The sequence below is a fragment of the Anomaloglossus baeobatrachus genome, chromosome 3, assembly GCF_048569485.1.
Source record: "Anomaloglossus baeobatrachus isolate aAnoBae1 chromosome 3, aAnoBae1.hap1, whole genome shotgun sequence".
NCBI classification, from domain to species: Eukaryota; Metazoa; Chordata; class Amphibia; order Anura; family Aromobatidae; genus Anomaloglossus; species Anomaloglossus baeobatrachus.
The window spans coordinates 630421445-630446256 of record NC_134355.1 but is presented as its reverse complement, the minus strand read 5'-3'; the positions used below and the strand labels follow the sequence as shown (position 1 = coordinate 630446256).

The 24812-nt window shown below is 46.4% G+C and overlaps 1 protein-coding gene across 1 annotated transcript in view; it reads left to right on the top strand.

The window, feature by feature from the left end:
• NBAS (NBAS subunit of NRZ tethering complex) overlaps positions 1 to 24812 on the top strand; it is a 1027824-nt gene that overhangs the window by 380788 nt on the left and 622224 nt on the right. The window contains 1 exon segment of the mRNA XM_075341124.1: positions 17056 to 17158. Within this exon segment, the coding sequence (XP_075197239.1) occupies positions 17056 to 17158 (103 nt within the window).

Here is a 24812-nt window from a genome sequence, read left to right as displayed (position 1 = left end):
ATGCATGGGGGGTCCTGTGTGGGCAAATTTTGTAAGGAGGCATTTTTAGGGGCATCACACTCCATGTGGGCTATGCAAGGGTATCAAAGTGGGGAGATATCTAAGGGGCTTCAGTAGGGTCACCTGTTAGTGTGTAGTAATAGATGTCCTTTTCTAGGAGGTATCCACTTTTATGGCTGTGCCTATGCTTGGTACCCTGTGCCTTCTCCATCCAATTTTTTTTTTTTGTAGGATGTATAGGCCCAATTAGGACTTCCAATATGGGGCTCAATGATTTCTATATCTGCCCCGTTCAATATTGATGTCATGAAGGCCACTTTACACACAGCGACATCGCTAGCGATGGCGCTGGTAAAAGTACCCGCTCCTGTCGGTTGTGCGTCACGGGCAAATCGCTGCCCGTGGTGCACAACATCGCTTACACCCGTCACACATACTTACCTGCCTAGCGACGTGGCTGTGGCCGGCGAACCGCCTCCTTTCTACGGGGGAGGTTTGTTTGGCATCACAGCGGCGTCACTAAGCGGCCACCCAATAGAAGCGGAGGGGCGGAGATGAGCGACCGGAACATCCCACCCACCTCCTTCCTTCCTCATTGCCGGCAGCCGCAGGTACGATGCTGTTCCTCGTTCCTGCGATGTCACACATAGCGTTGTGTGCTGCCGCAGGAACGACTAACAACCTGCGTCCTGCAACAACAACGATATTTGAGATTAGAACGACGTGTCAACGATCAACGATATGGTGAGTAATTTTGATTATTAATGGTCGTTCCGGCGTTTCACACGCAACAACGTCGCTAATGAGTCCAGATGTGCGACACGAATTCCGTGACCCCAACAACATCTCGTTAGCGATGTCGTTGCGTGTAAAGCCCCCTTTAGTGTCGCTCACCTCCCATGCTGAACTGAGCCGTCCCGGACAAGCCCCATGAATATATATGGCCACCATTAATTGTTATAGGTTTTGGCTTCGCTGCCTGAGACATTGTGGATTTCGTATCCTATCAACGCCTCATTTTCTGCAGTGTGTCATACACCGAGGTCTGGTACACGAGATACTTGTGCTAGTTTTTGCCGTTGCTCGTTAATCCTGCCAGCTGGCACCATTGTTTGGTACTAGCACCACGCTCACATTATAGGCTTATATGACTGTGGGCGATAACTGAAACGAAGCGGTTTTATTTACACCCAGCGTCGAAATCACAGCCCATTAACCATTAACAGGTATAGAAAACAGAAGAACTACTGACACCTGAAAGGATCAACTCTACCAAACAGTTTATTCTCCAATCGCAGGATTTATTTTGCCTTCTCGGGCGGCTGGCAGTGCCGTGATTTTAGGGCCATTTAAATTGTGCCTATTAAAATGCATCTCGGCTGTAAACAATCGTTAATTAAAAGGATTTTTCCATCTTCCAGAGTAATGGCTTTTGCCTTGTACGTGCCATCATTTTGTGATCGATGGTGCTCACCATTAATTCTTATAGCAAAGGTGGCACATTACTGTTGTTTTTGTTTCCTTTTTCCTGTATGGGTGGGTGGGCTGCAATACCATGGGTGGGCTGCAATACCAAGACAGGTTATTAAACTTGGGGTTATTTAGTTTGGAAAAACGAAGGCTTAGGGGGGATCTAATCACAACGTATAAATATATGAGGGGACAGTACAGAGACCTTTCCAAAGATCTTTTTACACCTAGGCCTGCGACTGGAACACGGGGGCATCCGCTACGTCTTGAGGAAAGAAGGTTTAATCATAATCACAGACGAGGATTCTTTACTGTACGAGCAGTGAGACTGTGGAACTCTCTGCCGCATGATGTTGTAATGAGTGATTCACTACTAACATTTAAGCAGAGCCTGGATGCCTTTCTTGAAAAATGTAATATTACCAGTTATGTATATTAGATTTTATGACAGGGTATTGATCCAGGGAACTAGTCTGATTGCCGGATGTGGAGTCAGGAAGGAAATTTTTTCCCCATTGGAACTTGTTTGCCACATTGGGGGTTTTTTTGCCTTCCTCTGGATCAACATGTTAGGCTACGGGTTGAACTAGATGGACTTAAGGCTACTTTACACACTGCGATATCGGTCCCGATATCGCTAGTGTGGGTACCCGCCCCCATCTGTTGCGCGACACGGGCATATCGCTGCCCGTGCCGCACAACATCGCCCACAGCCGTCACACATACTTACCTGTCCGGCGACGTCGCTGTGACCGGCGAACCGCCTCCTTTCTAAGGGGGCGGTCCGTGCGGCGTCACAGCGACGTCACTGAAACGTCACTGAACCGCCGCCCAATAGCAGCGGAGGGGCGGAGATGAGCGGGACGTAACATCCCGCCCACCTCCTTCCTTCCGCATAGCGGCCGGGAGGCAGGTAAGGGGAGCTTCCTCGTTCCTGCGGCGTCACACGCAGCGATGTGTGCTGCCGCAGGAACGAGGAACTACCTCGTTAATGCTGCAGTAACGAGATTTGAGAATGGACCCCCGTGTCGCCGATTAGCGATTTTGCACGTTTTTGCAACGATGCAAAATCGCTTATCGATGTCACACGCAACGGCATCGCTAATGCGGCCGGATGTGCGTCACGAATTCCGTGACCCCAACGACTCCGCATTAGCGATGTCGTAGCGTGTAAAGCCCGCTTTAGAGTCTCCCTTCAACCTTAAAAACTATGATACTATGATACTATGATACTATGTATGGCATCACTGCCCATGTAAATCCGTGCTGCAGCCGCATCCCCTGTGTTTATGGGAATTAGAGTCGGGACTATAACTAAAGATGGGATATCCACGTGACATCCCACCTCATTATGTAAAGCTTCCATCCATTTGTTGCACAATGTCTCCTCGCCCGCCCAATCCCTCTTGTTTCTGCACCTTTTACCGTGCACAATTTGGATACCAAAGCTTCTCTTTTCAGCAACCTGCTAACCAAGAACAAGTCAGTGTGACATTGAGGGGCAGTCTGTTCTATGGCTGTCATAATTTACTCTGCGCACATCCACTAGTTTCTAAAAACAGATGTGACGTCCAATCGTGGTTGGCGACTTGTGTGTTGCTGTCATAACAACTTGTAAGTCGCGGCATGAATGCATTTACCTACTTTGAGTGGGGATATGGCACATCAATCTTTGGTTCAAACCCAAATTCACTTTTAAAAAAATAATCATTTTAAGGGTACTCGTCTACAGGATCTCATAGAGAAATTCTCACACACCCTGGCTGCTGACAGGGAGGTTATTAATGGCTGTCTGAGGAATCTACTTCCGCACTGAGTGCTCTTCAACAAATCCTCAAGATCCACTGCTGGCAGCTCTTTTATAATTGCCTACCAATGATGTCCCAGATGTGCTTGATGGAAAATCCTGCAGGCCATGGGAGCACATTCAACATGTGGCATGATGTTTTCGTGTTGTAAGCCAGCGCCAGAGCCATTTTTAAACATTACAATGCCAGACTGTATGTTGCTTGTGCTACTGTGGATCATGCTGCATACTCCGAAATGTGCAAACATTGCCTGCAGCATCCCCAGACTTGTCTCTTCCTTCTAGGTGCTGAAATTTTAATGTCAGAGTGGATGTATAGATGGATGGATGGCTAGCTGGCTGAATGGATGGCTGGCTGGCTGGATGGATGGCTACCTGGCTGGCTGAATTGATGTCTGGCTGGATGAATGGATGGCTGGCTTGCAAGCTAGATGGATGGATGGATGGCTGGCTAGATGGGTGGATGGCTGGCTGGATGAATGGATGGCTGGCTGGATGAATGGATGGCTGGCTGGATGAATGGATGGCTGGCTGGATGAATGGATGGCTGGCTGGATGAATGGATGGCTGGCTGGATGAATGGATGGCTGGCTGGATGAATGAATGGATGGATGGCTGGCTGGATGAATGGATGGCTGGCTGGATGAATGGATGGCTGGCTGGATGAATGGATGGATGGCTGGATGAATGGATGGATGGCTGGATGAATGGATGGATGGCTGGATGGATGGCTGGATGAATGGATGGCTGGCTGGATGAATGGATGGCTGGCTGGATGAGTGGCTGGCTGGCTGGATGAATGACTGGCTGGCTGGATGAATGGTTGAATGGCTGGCTGGCTGGCTGGATGAATGGATGGCTGGCTGGATGGATGGATGGCTGGCTGGCTGAATGGATGGCTGGCTGGCTGGATGGATGGCTGGCTGGCTGGATGGATGGCTGGCTGGCTAGATTGATGGATGGCTGCCTGAATGACTGGCTAGATGAATGACTGGCTAGATGGATGACTGGCTGAATGGCTGGCTGGCTTGATGAATGGATTACTGGCTGGCTGAATGGCTGGCCGGCTAGATGGATGGATGGCTGGCTTAATGGCTGGCTGGATGGATGAATGGATGGCTGGCTGGATGAATGGATGGCTGGCTGGATGAATGGATGGCTGGCTGGCTGGATGAATGGATGGCTGGCTGGATGAATGGATGGCTGGCTGGATGAATGGATGGCTGGCTGGATGAATGGATGGCTGGCTGGATGAATGGATGGCTGGCTGGATGAATGGATGGCTGGCTGGATGAATGGATGGCTGGCTGGATGAATGGATGGCTGGCTGGATGAATGGATGACTGGCTGGATGAATGGATGGCTGGCTGGATGAATGGATGACTGGCTGGATGAATGGATGGCTGGCTGGATGAATTGATGGCTGGCTGACTGGATTTGATGGTTGGTTACTGGATTGATGAATGGCTAGATTGATGGATGGATGGATGGATGGATGGATGGCTGGTTGGATGGATGGATAGAACGGAGATACATTTTTATCATTATGCTACTTTTTTTTTTTCTATATTTTCTTTTCCTAAATAAATCTTCCCATGTTAGCCTTTCTGTCTGTGTCGACTTACAGAAAATAAACCATGTATTATGTATACCATCAGCAATCAATACCTTCTAAATGAAACACTTCTCAGAAGTAAAAACAAGGCCTCTTCAGTTGGTAGGAACCTTCCCTGGGGTTTCTCCAATGCATTGTACATTTACAGGCCAAATAACCTGCTGACCCCGGTACAATCCCCCTATGACAAAGCCCAGGTCAGAGTGAAGACGCCGGGTCCTCTTATTGCCGATATCAGTGATATAATGGCTGGACAGAAACAGGTAATTACAACACCCAATCAATAGTCTAATCTAGGAGAATGATATCCCCTAAACGGAAAGCAAATCTTCCAAGGTTGGAGAAAGACGAATGGCATTGTACGCTTTTAATCACAAAAGCCAGATAATAAATAATGAAGGAGATTGTAAGGGACGGATAAGCTAAAAATAAGGCGACAGGTTCTCAGAGGGCGGCTGTAGGATTGAAATAATGGCTATCGAGAAAGACAACTTATCGAATTAAAAGGGTTGTCCAGAATGAGAAAAAAAACATGGCTGCCATATTGTAGAGACATTGCCTTTTTTATCTTTTTCTTGTATCTGGTATTGCAGCTGAGCTAGTGGGACAGCTGTACAGGTCGCAGAACAATATATATATATATATATATATATATATATATATATATATATATATATATATATATATATATATATATATATATATAATAAATTATAGATAGAGATATATAGATAGATAGAGATACATTGGGCGGCACGGTGGCTCAGTGGTTAGCACTGCAGCCTTGCAGCGCTGGGGTCCTGGGTTCAAATCCCACCAAGGACACCATCTGCAATGAGTTTGTATGTTCTCCCCGTGTTTGCGTGGGTTTCCTCCGGGGTCTCCGGTTTCCTACCACACTCCAAAGACATACAGATAGAGACTCTAGATTGTGAGCCCCAATGGGGACAGTGTTGCCAATGTATGTAAAGCGCTGTGGAATTAATAGCGCTATATAAATGAATAAAATTATTATTATTAATTATTATATATAGATAGATAGAGATATATAGGTAGAGATAGGTAGAGATAGAGAGAGATAGGTGTGTGTGTGTATATATAATATTTATATTAGTGATTAAACTTGCCAATCGGCTGACACTGGAGTCAGCTGATCTGAACTCAGCTGAACTCCTGACCACACAGCCCGCACACGGTCACACGTGATCGGCAGCAGGCAGTGACTGCTGTTAACCTGCATCCATCGCAGCATGTGCGGGCTGTGAGATCAGGACTTCAGCTGACTCCAGTGCCGGCCGATAAATTCTGTGTCCCGCTGCATCCATCGCAGCAGCCATAAAAAGTAGAAGTAGAAAGATCCGGTAAAATAACAGTTGCGGTTGCATGCGTTGCACTTTGAAAATACAGGATCCGCTTAAATGCGGTTAGCTACAGTTAAAAAACTGTAGTGTGAAAGTAGCCTATGGCTATGTGCGCACGTTGCGTTTTTTCCCGCATTAACTCTGCATTTTGAACTGCAGCGTTTTCAGTGCCAAATTGCATGCGTTCTGCTTCCCCAGCAAAGTCTATGAGAAGTTCAAAAATTCAATGCACACGCTGCGTTTTTGATGCCAAAAATCGCTGCGGAAAAAAAAGCAGCATGTCACTTCTTTTGTGCGTTGTAGCTGCATTCTCCACCCATTGAAATCAATGATGGGGGTCAAAACGCAACCAAAATGCACTTGGACTGCATTTTTGTTGCGTTCTACATGCTTTTTTGACAAGCAAAACGCAGGTCTTTTCAGTCTCTCTCTGTCGATGTCGGTTAATCTCCCTCTGTCTGTCGGTCGGTCTCTTTCTCTGTCAATTGGTCGCTCTGTCTGTCCCTCTCTTTGTCCGTCGGTCGGTCTCTCCCCCTCTCTCATACTCACTGATCACCAGCGCAGCGCTGCACGGCTGTCACAAAGCTCCGGCGGCTTTTCTTCTTTTGAAAATGCCGGCCGCTCATTATTCCATCTCGTATTCCCTGCTTCCCCCGCCCACCGGCGCCTATGATTGGTTGCAGTCAGACACGCCCCCACACTGAGTGACAGCTTTTTTACTGCAACCAATCACAGCCCCCAGTGGGCGGGTCTATATCGTGCAGTAAAATAAATAAAAAAAGACGTGAGGTCCCCCCTGATACCAGCCAGGGTAAAGCCACACGGCGTAAGGCTGGTATTCTCAGGATGGGGAGCTCTGTTATGCGGAGTTCCCCAGCTTAACAATATCAGCCAGCAGCCGCCCGGAATTGCCGCATCCATTAGATGCGACAGTCCAGGGACTCTATCCGGCTCATCCCGAATAAGGAGTTAATGGCAGCCCATAGATGCCACTAAGTCCTAGGTTAATCATGGCAGGCGTCTCCCCGAGATACCTTCCATGATTAACCTGTAAGTTAAAGAAAATAAACACATACACCCGAAAAAATCTTTTATATGGAATAAAAGACAAAAAAATTCCACCTCTTCCATCTTTCACCACTTTATTAATCCCCAAACACCCATCCAGGTCTGGCGTAATCCACACGACGTCCCATGACGCTCTCAGCTCTGCTGCATATGAAGCTGACAGGAGCGGCCACAGACCACGACCGCTCTCTGTCAGCTTTACGAAGCACCTGAAGTGAGCAGCGCGATCAACGATGACGTCAGTCAGGTTACCCATGGCCACCGCTGGATCCTCCAGCTGTGACAGCAAGTCGCCCGAGTGACTAAAGTGATCAACGCTGCCGTCACTCAGGTTACCCGCGGCCAGCGCCCTCAGGTGGAGGACTCCACGGGTAACCTGAGTGACGGCAGCGTCTGTGTCTGCTGTCACCGGGCATGTAGCAGAGCTCAATTGCCGGGGAGAAGCACTGTCAAAAATGCATCCATGCATTTTTTTGGACAAACGGTGTTTACAGTTTTAGAAGGTGCGTTCTTTTCCGCACTGCACAGAACGCAACGTGCCCACATACCCTTAAGGCCCCGTCACACTAAGCAACATCGCTAGCAACATCGCTGCTAACGAGCAACTTTTGTGACGTTGCTAGCGATGTTGCTGTGTGTGACATCCAGCAACAACCTGGCCCCTGCTGTGAGGTCGTTGGTTGTTGCTGAATGTCCTGGGCCATTTTTTAGTTGTTGCTGTCCTGCTGTGAAGCACAGATCGCTGTGTGTGACAGCGAGACAGCAACAACTAAATGTGCAGGCAGCAGGAGCCGGCTTCTGCGGAGGCTGGTAACCAATGTAAACATCGGGTAACCAAGAAGCCCTGTCCTTGGTTACCCGATATTTACCTTCGATACCAGCCTCCGCCCTCACTGCCTGTGCTGCCGGCTCCTGCTCTGTGCACATGTAGCTAGCTGCAGGACACATCGGGTTAATTAACCTGATGTGTGCTGTAGCCAGGAGAGCAAGGAGCCAGCGCTAAGCAGTGTGCGCTGCTCCCTGCTCTGTGCACATGTAGCTGCAGCACACATCAGGTAATTAACCCCATGTGTGCTGTAAGTAGGAGAGCAGGGAGCCAGCGCTCAGTGTGCGCTGCTCCCTGCTCTGTGCACATTTAGCTGCAGCATACATCGGGTAATTAACCCGATGTGTGCTGTAGCTAGGAGACTGGGGGCTGGTCACTGGTTGCTGGTGAGCTCACCAGCAACTCGTGTAGCCACGCTCCAGCGATCCCTGCCAGGTCAGGTTGCTGGTGGGATCGCTGGAGCGTCGCAGTGTGACAGCTCACTTAGAGAAGTTAATGTGAAATGAAGAAGAAAAAGTAACTATTCTTATCATTAACTTTCCTTCATTCTGCAGTGATAGCACACGATCGATTATTCCCCCAACTGCTGTAACACCAGACTTCTATTACACATGAGCACACACAAAATGTGATCTTTTAATCTGTCCTGCATTTTCAATCAACCAATTTCACAGTTTTGTTTTTTTTTACATATTTTCAAAGTTGTCAGGTTCAGTTGTGAAATGAGCCGTTTTTCCTTTTACTGCTACAAATAACGAATGCGTAAAAGTTTCAGTACTTTGAAACATTATTAATTTTGCAATTATGAAGATGCAGAATATTTTGTCAATTTTCTGATTTATGTGGATCAAACTTGCCTCAAGTAACTAAAAAAAAAAAATGTATAAAAACACTAATACAAACTGGGTCCTCATTCAGTGGCAACTCTTTTTTGCTTGCTTGTCTGCATCGGAGCATCTCTTACAATTGTCCAGCAGTAATCTGCAATCATTGATGGAGTCCATTTGCTGGTGAGGTTCCAGGCTACAACAGTGGGATTTCTAACACACTGTATATAAGAGCCCAGGCCACACCGAGCAGGGCAGATCAAAGTATTGTAGTGCGCCTGCGCAGGACCGGCGAGTGTGTATGATGTAGACGCATCATGCACGCAGGCTTCAAAAAGAGGACAAAGATGGCCGAAAGAGGAGGCGCTGGCACCGGAAAACGTAGACGCCCACAGTGCAACCGTTAGGTAAGTATTATAAAGTGTTTTTTATGTTCTCACAGTGGCCTGGGCTCTTATATACAGTATGTTAGAATGTTGTATAGAAGAGTTCGGTGGTGGTGGCCGCAGCTTATAGGGCAAAAAAGTGGTGACAGGTTCCTTTTAAGGTCAACTGTTTTAATCTCTGAACCAATTTGGATGTAGAGCAATGTTTTACCAGCTTTCTTTACTTGTAAGTGTGCTTTTTTGAGATAAGGTTGTGTTTCCCCAGTCCTTGCAATTTGGTTATTGGCCTCCGCCTTGGTAAGCATGTCTGCCTTAAGCCCCCCATCCACATTGGATGAAAATGTTCCAATCAAGGAGCATTTGTCAATATTAGATATTTTTTCAACTAATGATGTCTATGCTGGTCAAAAACCCAACATTCCCCACCCGCAATTTGATCCAAGACGAACATTCGTCAGTTGGTTGTCTGTCAAAAAGATCCTTGGTTTCACAAGACCAGCTGGTCCAACTTTAACGTGTATGGGCTTCCGAAGCTGGAGCCAGTTTTTAGTTTTGGAAGGAATTGGGAGGTGACATTTGGACCACTCCTTCTGTTGATCTACTGGGACTGGGCCAACCATGCCTTGACCATTGAGAAGTGCAAGATCACCAATAAGTAACACATTGAGCAAATCCGAGCTGCTATAACTGGACTGTCCGTCTTACCGATTGGCAAATTGTTTGCTAATTTTGGTTAGCCTGTCAGGATGGTTTTGCACTCTTCTGCACAAAAATGTTAAATCATCCTGACCATAAGATATCCTACATGCACCGCTACTGCTTTGGTTCCCACCTTTAAAAATGTATATATATTTAATGCAGTCTGTGTAAGCTGGAAGATTGCTATGACCTCAATTAAATGCGAGTGATCTACGGGGTTCATTGCATCAATGGGTTTTGGAGACGACGTATCAGGTCACATGAAGACACATGTCTCTGTTCAGCTCCCCTTGACAATGCACAATACACCATACTGTGGAGCACTGATTATGTGCACTGATCCTAAACTCATTGGGGTCACGTGGATGTTCATGAAACAGCGGGACATGACTCAGAGACGTGGCCAGAATCATATAAAAGTCATGTTTGTCATATTTCACTTAGAATGACATCTCGTGATTGACCATTTACCTTACAAGACTAAATATGTTATGTAGTAATATCTTGGAGAAATCTTTTATCGTAATGCACATGATTTTACACAATGGTGATCCAACAGGCTGAAATCTAGTATACAATCTATTACTTCTTTCATTACTTACTGAGGCTTTCAGCTCAAATTCCAGAACAAATTTGCCCTAAGTTAAGGAGAGAATAAGGACGAGGGGACTGATTAGTACTGAAAAGAAATCATCCAATCACAGGTTCTAAAAATTCTACCCTTAGTACCCCCTTCGTAAAACAGTCATCAATTCAAAGGCTATAAGTGAGTGGCCCTGCTTCCAAGAGCTTACTGTATCGTCCGGTCCCGGCGTGGTGCCCCCGCTCTTATGCCTCAGTGCCGTTCTCACTTGTCCCGCGGCCTGCTGCATCAGCCTCCTGCTTCCAGGCCACCTGCAGGCCTTCTGGGAGTGCCCGAAGGTTGCGCGCACGGCCACACCCCCTTTCTTTAAGGGACAGCGTCCTGTTACCCGGAAGTGACCTTTGAGGTCAGCAATCTACCTGTAGGTATTTAAGGCACTCCACCCCTAAGAGAGTTGCTTGAGCAATGTTGCCTATCCGTAGTGCATTGCTAGTTTTCAGGTCCCGTAGCAGTTACTGTGTCTAGTCCTGGATCTCGCAGGACCTGTACCCGCTAACCTGTATCCTACTAACCTGTATCTCTTCTTAGAGCCTGTAGTTACCACCACCTCTGTGCTGCCACGTTTGAGTCACCACGTCCATGCCACAGCTGAGCAAATCCATATCGGACTTCTGAGACTCTCCTATCTGTAAGAGCTGATACCACTGGTCCTGGCTATCGTGTATTTAGGCTCCCTAGGGCTGAGCCTGACAGTCCCTGTATAGGGGCTAGCTCCATGTTAACTCCTCCAGAGGTGTCCGGTGGGTCCACTCCTGGCCGCTTGCCGGTCCTCGGCAGCCACAACATTTACATTGTATTGTGCATTCCAAAAAACTGATACAGCACGAGAAAAGTCTAGGAGAAGGTTTGGATTTTGGAGAATGGTCGTCTAACATGAAGCCCATGTTTGTAGTTAGCTGGGAATTAGGGAGGAGTTGTCGGCAGTGTAGTACTATGGAATACTTTTTGTGGCTTAGTGTTTATTGTATTCTGTCACAGGGGGGTAACCAGTGCAATGACTGGAACAGTGTGGAGGCATCTGTGTAGCTTCTGAACAGAAATTGGAGCCTCACTGCACTTTTTGAGTGGAGACTCATTAGTAATGATTTGCAGCAATCAAACATATGACCACATGGTATAAATAGGAAGATAATGGCTCAGAATTCACTAAGTGTACGTACAGTTTACTGAAAGATTATTATAGTTTGAATCGGCACAATATTAGGTTTTTTTCTGCATCACAAATTTTGCATCTAAATAACGGCACAGATTGTCCTGGACATAATTGGCATCTAGATAGCTAATTTATTTTCTTCCTTCTACTGAACTTATCATGTATACTTGATCTTGATCTGATCGAAATGTGCATGGCAATAAGGAGGCAAGGAAACACAACCGCAGATTAAATATTTTTTGGCATACAATTATGTTACATCTGTGTGCATCTATTTTACTTTATACTCATCAGTAGGTATGGACGCTTAAGGATCAATGTCAGAACCACCAACAGATATCATCTTGTGTTGCTTTGCTTAGCAATAAGGTCATACATAAAAGTAGAATCCATCTCTGCCTCTGTTTAAATGTTCTCTTTGGCAGGTGCCATTTTGTTTTCGCATTCGTTTGGTGGAGGTACGTATTTTCAGTCATTTAAACCACCCTGTCCATAAGCTCACATACACTTAGAGCATGGCAAGAGTATCTTTTTCACTTGTCATGGGCTAATATAACACTGATTTCTGATACAGAGAACCACAATAAAAAAAACCAAACAACTAAATATAGATATTCTGTTCCTATCGCAATACATTGATGCATTTAATGAAGAAAAAACAAAAAGCCAGCACTAAATGTGCACTTCAGCACTAAAAATTCCAAACTGTACTTATTATAAAAATTTTGAGATTTTTGGCCAAAAATTGCAATTTCTTGAGCTGCCTCGCCACGTCACGGCAAATCTCATTTGAGGCAGTCCTACACTAAAATATTTTTATAAAATGTGCCATACGGCCTTTTTGGCGGTTGGTGACTGTACACATTAAGTCATCAGGCCTTGTCCACAGGCTATTTACTTCATGCAGCATTTGCTTGGACCTGTCCCGCCCACAGCCATAACTCACTCATGGGTACGGGATTGAAATAGATCAGGTGAGTGCTGCTGAGAGCAGTTCTACTATTCATATGTGAGGCCGTATGGCACATTTTATAAAAATATTTTAGTGTAGGACTGCCTCAAATGAGATTTGCCGTGACGTGGCGGGGCAGCTCAAGAAATTGCAATTTTTTGCCAAAAATCTCAAAATTTTATAATAAGTACAGTTGGAATTTTTAGTGCTGTAGTGCACATTTAGTGCTGGATTTTTGTTTTTTCTTCATTGATGCATTTAAGCATACTATATACGTGGGCTTGTAGGGTCAATCATACTGTGTGTGGTCCATTAAACAGTGTATGTGGGTTGTTACATTAGGCCATCATATTGTGTTTGGGGCCTATGTGGGCTATCCTATTTTGTGTAAGGCCTATTAGGGCCATCATACTTTGGAGGACTATAGGGTTTTCACAGTGGATGTGGGTGTGTGTGCAGTGGGTCGTTCTACTCTGTATGGGGCCTACAACGGCCATCATACTATGTTTGGGTTACTGTGGTGGCCATCACACTGTGTGGGATGTGCAGTTTACCATTATATTGTGTGTGGGTCCTATGAGGGCCATCATATTTTGTGTGGGGCCTACGAGGGCCATCATATTTTGTGTATGGCCTAAAAGTGCCATCACACTGGTGTGTGTGTGTGTGTGTGTGTGGGGGGGGGGGGTGCAGTGAGCCATCATATTGTGATTAGGGTACTGTGGGGACCATCACGTTGTGTGAGGGTCTGTGAGGGCCATCATATTTTCTGTGGGGTCTATGAGGGTCATCATACTGTTTGTGATGGTGGGTGGGGTACAGTGGGCCATAATATTGTATGTAGGACCTGTGAGGGCCATTATACTGTGTTTGGGGTACTGTGGGGCCAATTACAATATGTGTAGGCTCTATGAGGGCCATCTAATTTTGTGTGGGGCCTACGAGGGCCATCATATTTTGTGTATGGCCTATAAGGGCCATCACACAGTGTGGGGGGGTCGTGCAATAGGCCATCATAAGAGGGCCATCATACTGTGTTTGGGGTACTGTGGGGGCCACCAGAATATGTGTGGGGTCTATGAGGGCCATCCTATTTTGTGTGGGGCCTACGAGGGCCATCATATTTTGTGTATGGCCTATGAGGGCCATCAAACAGTGTGTGGGGGGGTGCAATAGGCCATCATAAGAGGGCCATCATACTGTGTTTGGCGTACTGTGAAGGCCATCACAATACACTATGTGCAGAATTATTAGGCAAGTTGTATTTTAGACAATTTTTTTTATTATTGATCAACAACTATGTTCTCAATCATCCCAAAAGAATCATAAATATCAAAGCTTAATATTTTTGGAAATTGGAGTGGTTTTTTTTATTAGATTTGCTATCTTAGGAGAATATCTGTTTGTGCAGGTAACTATTACTGTGCAGAATTATTAGGCAACTTAATAAAAAACAAACATATTCCCTTATCACTTGTTTATTTTCACCAGGTAAACCAATATAACTGCACAAAATTTTGAAATAAACATTTCTGTCATGTAAAAACAAAACCTAGAACATTAGTGACCAATATAGCCCTTTCTTTATGATGACACTCAACAGCCTACCATCCATAGAGTCTCAGTTGCATGATCTGTTTACGATCAACATTGCGTGCAGCAGCCACCACAGCCTCCAGACACTGTCCGAGAGGTGTACTGTTTTCCCTCCCTGTAGATCTTACATTTTATGAGGGACCACAGGTTCTTTATGGGGTTCAGATCAGGTGAACAAGGGGGCCATGTCATTATTTTGTCATCTTTTAGATCTTTACTGGCCAGCCACGCTGTGGAGTAGTTGGATGCATGTGATGGAGCATTGTCCTGCATGAAAATCATGTTTTTCTTGAACGATGCCGACTTCTTCCTGTACCACTGCTTGAAGAAGTTGTCTTCCAGAAACTGGCAGTAGGTCTGGGAGTTGAGCTTCACTCCATCCTCAACCCGAAAAGGTCCCACAAGTTCATCTTTAATGATACCAGCCCATACCAGTACCCACCTCCACCTTGCTGGCGTCTGAGTCGGAGCGGAGCTCTCTGCCCTTTACTGATCCAGCCTCTGGTCCATCAAGAGTCACTGTCATTTTATCAGTCCATAAAACCTTTGAAAAATCATTCTTAATATATTTCTTGGCCCAGTCTTGACGTTTTATGTTTTGTTTCTTGTTGAAAGGTGGTTGTTTTCAGCCTTCCTTACCTTGGCCATGTCCCTGAGTATGGCACACTTTGTGCTTTGATACTCTAGTAACGTTGCAGCTCTGAAATATGGCCAAACTGGTGGCAAATGGCATCTTGGCAGCTTCACGCTTGATTTTCCTCAATTCATGGGCAGTTATTTTGCACCTTTTTTGCCCAACACCCTTCTTGCGACCCTGTTGGCTATTTGCCATGAAACACTAGATTGTTCGGTGATCACGCTTTAAAGTTTGTCAATTTCAAGACCGCTGCATCCCTCTGCAAAACATCTCACAATTTTGGACTTTTCAGAGCCTGTCAAATCTCTCTTCTGACCCATTTTGCCAAAGGAAAGGAAGTTGCCTAATAATTAAGCACACCTTATATAGGGTGTTGATGTCATTACACCGCACCCCTCCTCATTACAGAGATGCACATCACCTGATTTACTTAATTGGTAGTTGGCTCTCAAGCCTATACAGCTTGGAGTAGGACGACATGTATAAAAAAGTATCATGTGATCAAAATACTCATTTGCCTAATAATTCTGCATGCAGTGTATGTGTGGGGTCTATGAGGGCCATCTTATTTTGTGTGGGGCCTACGAGGGCCATCATATTTTGTGTATGGCCTATAAGGGCCATCACACGGTGTGTGTGTGTGTGTGTGTGTGTGTGGGGGGTGCAGTGGACCATCACATTGTGTGGTACCTTTGATGGCAATCATTTTGTGGTTGAAGGACTGTGGGGGCCATGCTTTTGTGTATAGGGCCCTGTTATACTGTGTGGGGGCTGTTATTCTGTGTTCATTTTATGCACATCTTGCTGTGGGGTATAATATTGTGTTAGGGGCATTTAGGAAACCTTATACTGTGTTGTCGGCAATGTGAGCACATCAAAATGTGTTGGGGTATCATGTATGGGGTATTGGGGGGCCGGGTTATGTGGGTGAATTCACTGTGGGGATATATACCATAATGTGGGTGTATGGGAGCATTTTTGAGGTATCATACTGTAAGGGCCATATAAAGGGCATTGCAGTGGATGAGATCTATAAGGCGCTTCAGTAGGGTCATAATTATAATGCACTTGCCACAATGCATGTCTCTCTCTGGTTTTAAAATTTTGGATTTATGGGTCCCCCAAATATTTGTGTAAAGAGAAAGGGGTGGAAGCCGAAATAGAAATTTTGGTTTGGTGTCTCATTATTTCTATGTATGTCTCTGATCGTCTGCCAATCCCACCTATACTAGCAAATTTGGGCCAACTTTATTGTGATGTCTTTGAGGACTTTTATTATGTGCCATTGTCACGATTCACCTTTCTCTCTGCTCCTTGCAGAGCCATTGGGTTTTATCTATTGCGCGGTTATTTGTATTCCCCAGGTCCTTGCCGATGGGCGAGGCTGATTTGGTGCCTCACTCCGGTAATCACCTTGCATTATCTTTGCGCTGTTTACACCGGAACTTCACCAGTGATAGTTCCTGCTCTGCAGTGTGCGCTTCTGTTTCCCGTGAGTTTATTCTGAACCTCGTCCTATTACCCTTACTCCGCTTCCCAGTCCACTGCTCCGTCCGTCCGTCTTGTCTGTGCTCCCTGACTTCCTGATGCTCCATTTATCTGACTCCCTCAGTCCCGTTTCCCCCCTTTTCTACTTCTGTTCCCCTTTGGCTTCTGACCTCTGACTATGGTTCTGCTCCCCATCTGTACCGGACGTTACCTCCCAGCAACCAACCTTAGGCTTCCACGTGACTTCGGCTCCTCTTCCTCCTTTGCAGTGACGTGACCTCCAAGCTCTGACTCTCTGCTTGTACAACCATTCTGTTACCTCCCTATCTAGATGCTAGTGACATCTAGAGGGCAGATGCCGCATTACACGTAGAAGCTCTACATCTCTCCTGTTCACCTGCTGCTCCTGGTTGTAGCATTACAGCCATTTTCTTAAATAGGGCCACAACTAAGAAGAGAAATAGCAAAAGTAATATATTATGTATATGTTTCTCAATATTCTGTTCTGCTCTTTGCATTTTTTTTAGACAACCTCCGGTCAGTGAGAGTCACTGGAAGGGTCTGCTGCAGGATATCCTGGACGTGCAGCAGAATGTGTACACGTGTCTGAGCACGGACGTCTGCTACGAGGTGAGATCGCTGTCAGCCGTACTGTGCCCGATTTTACTGCTATAATTAAAAATAGAATTAAATTTACATGGCCGGGGCCTAAAGGGACACGACCTCGTATTTTCCTGGTTCTCATCCAATAACCACTTCTTTGAATACAGATACAGATCAGAATATGGTGCTGCCGCCCTGCCCCAATCTATTATTCATTAAATACTTGGCACTTATCTGCATGACGGCCGCACTCCGGATTTACAGATAATTACTGTAAAATATTCACTTCTGGTCCGCTGCCTTCAGCTTCATCTTGGACATTACTGACAGTCAGAGCCCTCACTAGCGAGCGTCTTTTCCTGCATTGACAAATGATGTAGACTCTAATTCAATATATAAATTTATACTTTATACATTTATAAGTGTTGTTTAACTTCAAAAATTTCCGCCAAAGTAGTCTGTGTTTTTTCCTTCTTTGTATATTCCTATCCAATGTCTGATGTCGGGTGTAATCCTTCTCTATGAGTAGAGACTCTGAGACAGATAGACAGGAACAAGTTGTTGTTGCTCTTGCTCTCCTGTCTGTCTCACTGCCTACAGGCATAACAGAGAGGTAGTAGGTATTGTATTCTGGGAGGTAAGGGCGAGTTCTAGCACCTATAGTGCTGACAAAATGGAAATGCAAAGAAACCCACCCACTGAAATAGAGTTGATGACAAGTCACAAAATATGAGAATTGGGACAGTTTCTAAATACCTTGATGTCTTGCTAAATTCTCCTAAAAAGTGGCTGAAAGCTCATACTTACGAAGCGCTCCCTGATATCCTAATCAGGCACAAATACTAAGATTCTTTATAGCAAGATATTTTTAATTTTAATAGCACATGAATAATCAATGGTACATAGGCATTAGCTGTACTTTATAGTCATAGAATCTTATACAATAACAGAAATATGCATCAACATTACCGTATGTTGTAGCACTTCCTTTCTCATCGGAGGGACTCGATTAGTGAGAAGAAAGACAACCCGGCCTCTGTATCACAGGCGCAGTGCGTCCACTTTGAGCGTCCTGGAAATTTCCCTATCTCACTAAGCGAGCCCTGTATTTTTATATTCTACTTTGTACATTGTGTTCGTCGTGTGCACCGAGTATTGCAATTGATGACCAGCATGTGATTGCTGAGTCATGGTCATGTAATCTGACCACACGCTGTTGTGAGCACCAGTAGCTTCCTACACCTGTTGCTAATTGACCACTGATTTTCTGCATGTGTTGCAATGAGCTGTGAATTTTACATCGCCAGTTTCCTACACATGTTTCTAACTAGCCACAAGTTTCCTGCATATGTTCAACTGTAAGCGTTCCTTCCTCATAATCAAGTCCTGCTCATCATGGTGAAATTAGGTCAACCAGAGGACACCTCTCTGATACTGAGTTTTGGATGGATCAAATAATACCTGTGATCACTATCTTTTGATTAGGATCCCTATCTAATCACACTCATTTTTCAGTCATATCACATTGGTATCACACTTGAGAAGGAACCTGGCAGCTGATAAGTGCAGTCCGATCTATGGGCAGCAAGTATTAGACACTGTCTACATGATTTAAGCCAAGTATGATTGGCTCTGAATTTTTGCAATGTTTTAGAGAAAAACATACTTTAAAAGCTGCCGGGAACCGAGCTGCATGGGGGACTAGAAGGACAGGCGTGTCAGTGGAAGCTTCTCCCCGCCCGCTGCCAGTGACTGACAGGCCTCTCTTTATACACGCATAGATAGGCTTGACGCTCTAGGGCAGGGCTCCTCAACCTGTAACTAGAGAGCCACATGTGGCTCGCGGCTCCATTATGTGTGAATCACGGCTGTGTGCACCTTGGCCTTAGGTCTGAAAAGCAGTTATGAAGAGCAAGTCTCTGAATGGTGACTTTTGTGAATAGTCCTGCACAAAATAGCAGATATAGATATGCATATCCTGACTCTGTGGGTGGAGAGATCAATATAGTAACCTGGAGATAGGTGATACTGTCAATTATAGGCTTGATTAACCGTGGATTCAACAGTGGGGTGGAGAATTCCTAATACCCTGGACCGCTGGCGCACACTTAATAGAAAAGGGCCCTTAAGCAAGAACAGTATCAGGGCCTTTTTCAGTCCAAAAACTCATCAAAATTCACAATTCCACCTGTTTTAGAAGTAGAAATGGGCCTCCAACCTCTTGGGCCACTGTGGGGGCCACACAGATTGCACCAATGATATGTTTGCCCTGCCCTGGACCATGTTATACTGCCTCAGTGTGAGTTCTGTGAGGAAACTTTGTTTGTTTTACTTATATATGGGTCTATGTCTGTCATTACTGTGGCGGATGGGTGGCAGGAGAGGGATGTCAATTCTTGGGGGTTTCTGGATGTGACTCGTGATACTCTTTCAGAACAGAATGTGTTTCTCAGGGTAAGAAAGGTTGGGGAGCTCTGCTCTAGGGGATTGTTTTAAAGACAAAAATACATTCAACGCGATCCACAGGTAATATATATCAGGTCCCTTTTGAATGGGTATGTTTATCCGGTTAATGACAATATATGGTATAAATCCTCATTTTCAGATGCTAAGTAGATAGATGTGGGAGGAGGGGGCAGTGCTCTTCCTCTAGCGCCTCCCCATGCCTCCAGCACCTCCCCTTGCCTCTAGGGCCTCCCTCTGCATGTAGCGCCTCCCCTTGGTCGCCTCCCCCTGGTCACCTCCCCTTGGTCGCCTCCTCCTTGTCACCTCCCCTTGGTCGCCTCCTCCTGGTCGCCTTCCCCTGCCCCTTGTCGCCTTCCCCTGCCCCTTGTCGCCTTCCCCTGCCCCTTGTCGCCTTCCCCTGCCCCTTGTCGCCTTCCCCTGCCCCTTGTCGCCTTCACCTGCCCCTTGTCGCCTTCCCCTGCCCCGTGTCTCCTTCCCCTGCCCCTTGGTCGCCTCCCCCTGCCCCTTGGTCGCCTCCCCCTGGTCACCTCCCCTTGGTCGCCTCCCCCTGGTCACCTCCCCTTGGTCGCCTCCCCCTGGTCACCTCCCCCTGGTCACCTCCCCCTGGTCACCTCCCCTTGGTCACCTCCCCTTGGTCGCCTCCCCCTGGTCACCTCCCCCTGGTCGCCTCCCCCTGGTCACCTCCCCTTGGTCGCCTCCCCCTGGTCACCTCCCCTTGCTCTCCTCCTCCTTGTCGCCTTCCCCTGCCCCTTGTCGCCTTCCCCTGCCCCTTGTCGCCTTCCCCTGCCCCTTGTCGCCTTCCCCTGCCCCTTGTCGCCTTCCCCTGCCCCGTGTCGCCTTCCCCTGCCCCTTGTCTCCTTCCCCTGCCCCTTGTCGCCTTCCCCTGCCCCTTGTCGCCTTCCCCTGCCCCGTGTCGCCTTCCCCTGCCCCGTGTCGCCTTCCCCTGCCCCGTGGTCGCCTTCCCCTTCCCCGTGGTCGCCTCCCCCTGCCCCTTGGTCGCCTCCCCCTGGTCACCACCCCTTGGTCGCCTCCCCCTGCCCCTTGGTCGCCTCCCCCTGCCCCTTGGTCGCCTCCCCCTGCCCCTTGGTCGCCTCCCCCTGGTCACCTCCCCTTGCTCGCCTCCCCCTGCCCCTTGGTCGCCTTCCCCTGCCCCTTGGTCGCCTTCCCCTGCCCCTTGGTCGCCTTCCCCTGCCCCTTGGTCGCCTTCCCCTGCCCCTTGGTCGCCTTCCCCTGCCCCTTGGTCGCCTCCCCCTGGTCACCTCCCCTTGGTCGCCTCCCCCTGGTCACCTCCCCTTGGTCGCCTCCCCCTGGTCACCTCCCCTTGGTCGCCTCCCCCTGGTCACCTCCCCTTGGTCGCCTCCCCTTGGTCGCCTCCCCCTGGTCACCTCCCCCTGGTCGCCTCCCCCTGGTCACCTCCCCTTGGTCGCCTCCCCCTGGTCACCTCCCCTTGCTCTCCTCCTCCTTGTCGCCTTCCCCTGCCCCTTGTCGCCTTCCCCTGCCCCGTTTCGCCTTCCCCTGCCCCGTTTCGCCTTCCCCTGCCCCGTGTCGCCTTCCCCTGTCCCGTGTCGCCTTCCCCTGCCCCGTGTCGCCTTCCCCTGCCTCTCGTCAGCACCAACACCATCTCCTATCTCAGTAATGGCAAAGTCATTATTGTAATCAGATTTTACCTCAGAATTGAGAATTTTGTTTTAATGACTGATGAATTCTGGCAGAGAAAGAAGCCGATTTGTCTGATAAGAAATATTACAGAGCTGTTTATTTTAATGTGTACTATTGAATTATAAAATAAAAATTATAACAAGGGTTATAATTTAGGTCACGGGATATAATTGGCGAGTGGTGAACTGTAATGAGCTGACCCAATCTAGAAGTTCGACTTTACGTGTGAATCCTCTGTTGTGATAGCGGTGGGATATTTTCCTGTTTGTCTGTTTGGCGGTCTGTGTTCCCCCAACCCATGCTTTTTTGGGACCGATTTTTCCTGAGTGGAGGTGACTTCCCCGGTTTTCCATCGGTGCATTTCCCTTAATGAAATGCATGACACCGGTTTTACCCTCAGGCGCTCGGAGCGTTCTGTCACTTAATGGAGACCGCGCAGAATTTTTACAACCTATTAAATGAAATTAAGGACTGTACTGGAGACGTAATCGCTTGTTACAAGCCAGTGTCATGTAATGTGATACGTTTTAGCATTAGCTGTGTCACACATTTCATATGGTCCCTTTTTAATCCATGTAAATGGTTTCAGCCGGGTTTTGTTTCTAAGATTTCCAGCTACACGAGAAATTCATTTTACATTTTAAAAGGGGTGTCTCATAATCATAATGTAAAAAATAACCAATTTGCAATTTACTTCTTATTAAAGTTCCTCTCTGTTCTCCACAAAAGAAGGATTTTTTTGTTTAATTGCTGGTTGCCTAGGTTACCGACCACCGCTGCAGTCCATCAGAGGTGACTGGTCTTTAAATTAAGCTCTTGGAAGCTCTTATCTATATAGTTTGTGAGCGCTATCCTGTAGTTTGTGGAATCGCTGTCTCGCCTGAGTTAGTGGACGAAGTGGAAGTGGGTCCACTGGACCAAGGTACTGTTCACTGACCAGGAGGAGTGGACCTGTGCAGCCACCGAGTCTTCACTACTACCACGGAAGGTGGCAGCAGGTACACACGCTGGTAAGTGTCCGCCCAGAGGCAGCCCGGGTGATCCCGATAACCTTGCTAGTGCCACAGGACGGAGACAAGCAACCAGGACAGATGAGGCAGAGTCTGGTGTGGTGTGCGGCTGGCTGTACAGGTGGTAAATGGCAGGTGGTAGGTGTTTGCAGGAGTGGGAGTTAAGCAGATGGACACAAGCAAGAACGCCGGCATTACTCGATGAAAGCAGAGACAGAGTCACAAATAATACAGAGTGCGGGATTGCACGGTTTACCTGACAGCTAGTACGGGCAGACTGGCTACAAGAACACGTTGAAAAGGTACCTCCCAATGGAGGAGCGTGCCTTAAGTACTCAGTACCTGCAAGAGCCATAGGAGGAATATCCAGGTCTGGTGTTGCTCTCCCTTTAAGAATAGAGAAGAGAGCGCGGCCACGCCTAGTGCGCGTGCATGGACCTCGGGACCCAGACGTCAGAACATAAAGCACGCAGGAAGCGGTCATCGTTGCTTCTATATAGTGGGCCGTGGGATTGCCTACGGGAGTGTGAGGGAGACTTGAAGGCTGTGGGATGGGGAAAAAGGCACAGGGAGCGGAGGGTGACCGTGGTGGTACTCCGGGGTTGGGAAGGCCGATGTCATAATACACTCATCCAGACAACTTCCCTGCCTTTGCGTTTCTCCCAGGCCGTGGAGGCAGAGTCATAGGAAAGGGCACTGTTCAGGCCAGTGTCTAAGCCATGTGGCCGACCCAAACTGTCAGTCTTCTGGAGCGCAGTGCTCCTTAGTATGCAGGGAGTTATGACGCAGAGGAGCAGCGTGCTCCTGAAGAAAGACGATAAGACAACAACTTTGCGTACCCGTGCCAAATTTCCTTTAAAGTACAATGAATATGAAAAGTTTACACACACCTGTTAAAATGCTAGATTTGTTGTCATGTAAAAATATCACACCCCAAAAAATAATTTCTGAACTTTTCCGAACTTTTCAATGTACAAATCCATTGGAAAAATAAATGGAAACCTTTCCAAGGGAAAACGAAAACGAATGAACTAAAATAATGTGGTTGCATAAATATGTCTCTTGGCAGCTTCTCGGACCACTTTTCTTCTTGTTTCATTAATTTTTGAGGGGCGTCCAGTATTTTAGTAATGTGTGCCGTATTGAACCTACTTCTTGATGACCGTTTTCAGCTTTCCATGGTATGTGCAATGCTTTGGAAATGATTTTGTACACTTCTCCTGACTGGTAACTTTCCCTTTGCTGTGTTGTCAGCTGTTTACTCACCACAGTTTTTGCTGTAACATTTAAGTGAAACAGGAAAATCCTATTAGAACACACAACCTTTATATGGGGTTGATCACAATTGCTGTGAATGATGGCATTCGTGCACTGACTACTATGTAACATGAGTGTAAATGTGATTGGCTATTTCTGAACACAACCACATCCCCTGTTATGAGGGTGTTCACACTTATGCAAGCAATTTATTTAGTTTTGTTATTTGTGTTTCCCCTCTCCAAATAACTTTAGCTTGTTACTTAATGGATTTATACAGACTATGGGTAATATTAAAGATGGAAAAAATATTAAAGATGGAAAAAGTGTATAATTAATCTTCTTGGTATGATTTTTACATGGTAAAATCCTAGCGGGCTAATAGGGGTGTCAAGACTTTTTCTATCCACTGTAAATGGACTCTCATTCTATCCCCAGCAGCCTTATGGAATTCCGGTGAATATTTTTCTCACTTTTATCAGCGTTTGATACATTTTCCCAGGTCTATTTTACATAGGTTGCTGAAAATAGGGGAGGAGCAGAAATATGATCATTCAGCGTCTATACTGTTTGCATATTTTTATCACTACATCTTCTGTTTACCTGGGAAAATGTTATTTTTTTACGCCCATAAAAAAACGTTTGGTGTCTGCTTATCACTGCCATGTTTACTGATCATGAATGAACAACCCCTTTAAAATAAACTTTAAGGGGTTCCCTGGGATTAAAAGAAAAGAACTAATAGAGACGTCATTATAAATATATTCCTATCTAGCTTTAATTAGCAAATAACTGTTGTTTTGTCTTAGGACGTAATCACTATAAAAAAACTGTGCTAGATTATTAATAAGACAAAAGTCCATGAGCATGTACAGTAGGAAACTCTGCCCACTTTGTTTTGTGTAGGAAGATGTGTTCCCAGTAAATATCCTCATCTAATACTGGAGATACCAGGGCTGTGGACGTAAGAAGATGCTGCTCACACTGCTGTCCATCTTGTCTATCTGATCTAATATTAGAGAAACAACAGGTGGTGAGGTCAGAAGAGACTGTTCACACTGCTGTCCACCTGGTTTATCTGTTCTAATACTTAAGTTACCAGAGGTGTGAAGTAAGAAGAGGCTTCTTACACTACTGTCTATCTGATCTAATACTGGAGGTATTAAGAAAGCTGAGGTTAGAAAAGGCTGCTCTCACTGCTGTTCACCCTGTCTTTCTAATCTAATACTGGTAATTCCAGGGGTGCTGATGTAAGAAGAGGCTGTCCACCCTGTCTGTGATCTAATACT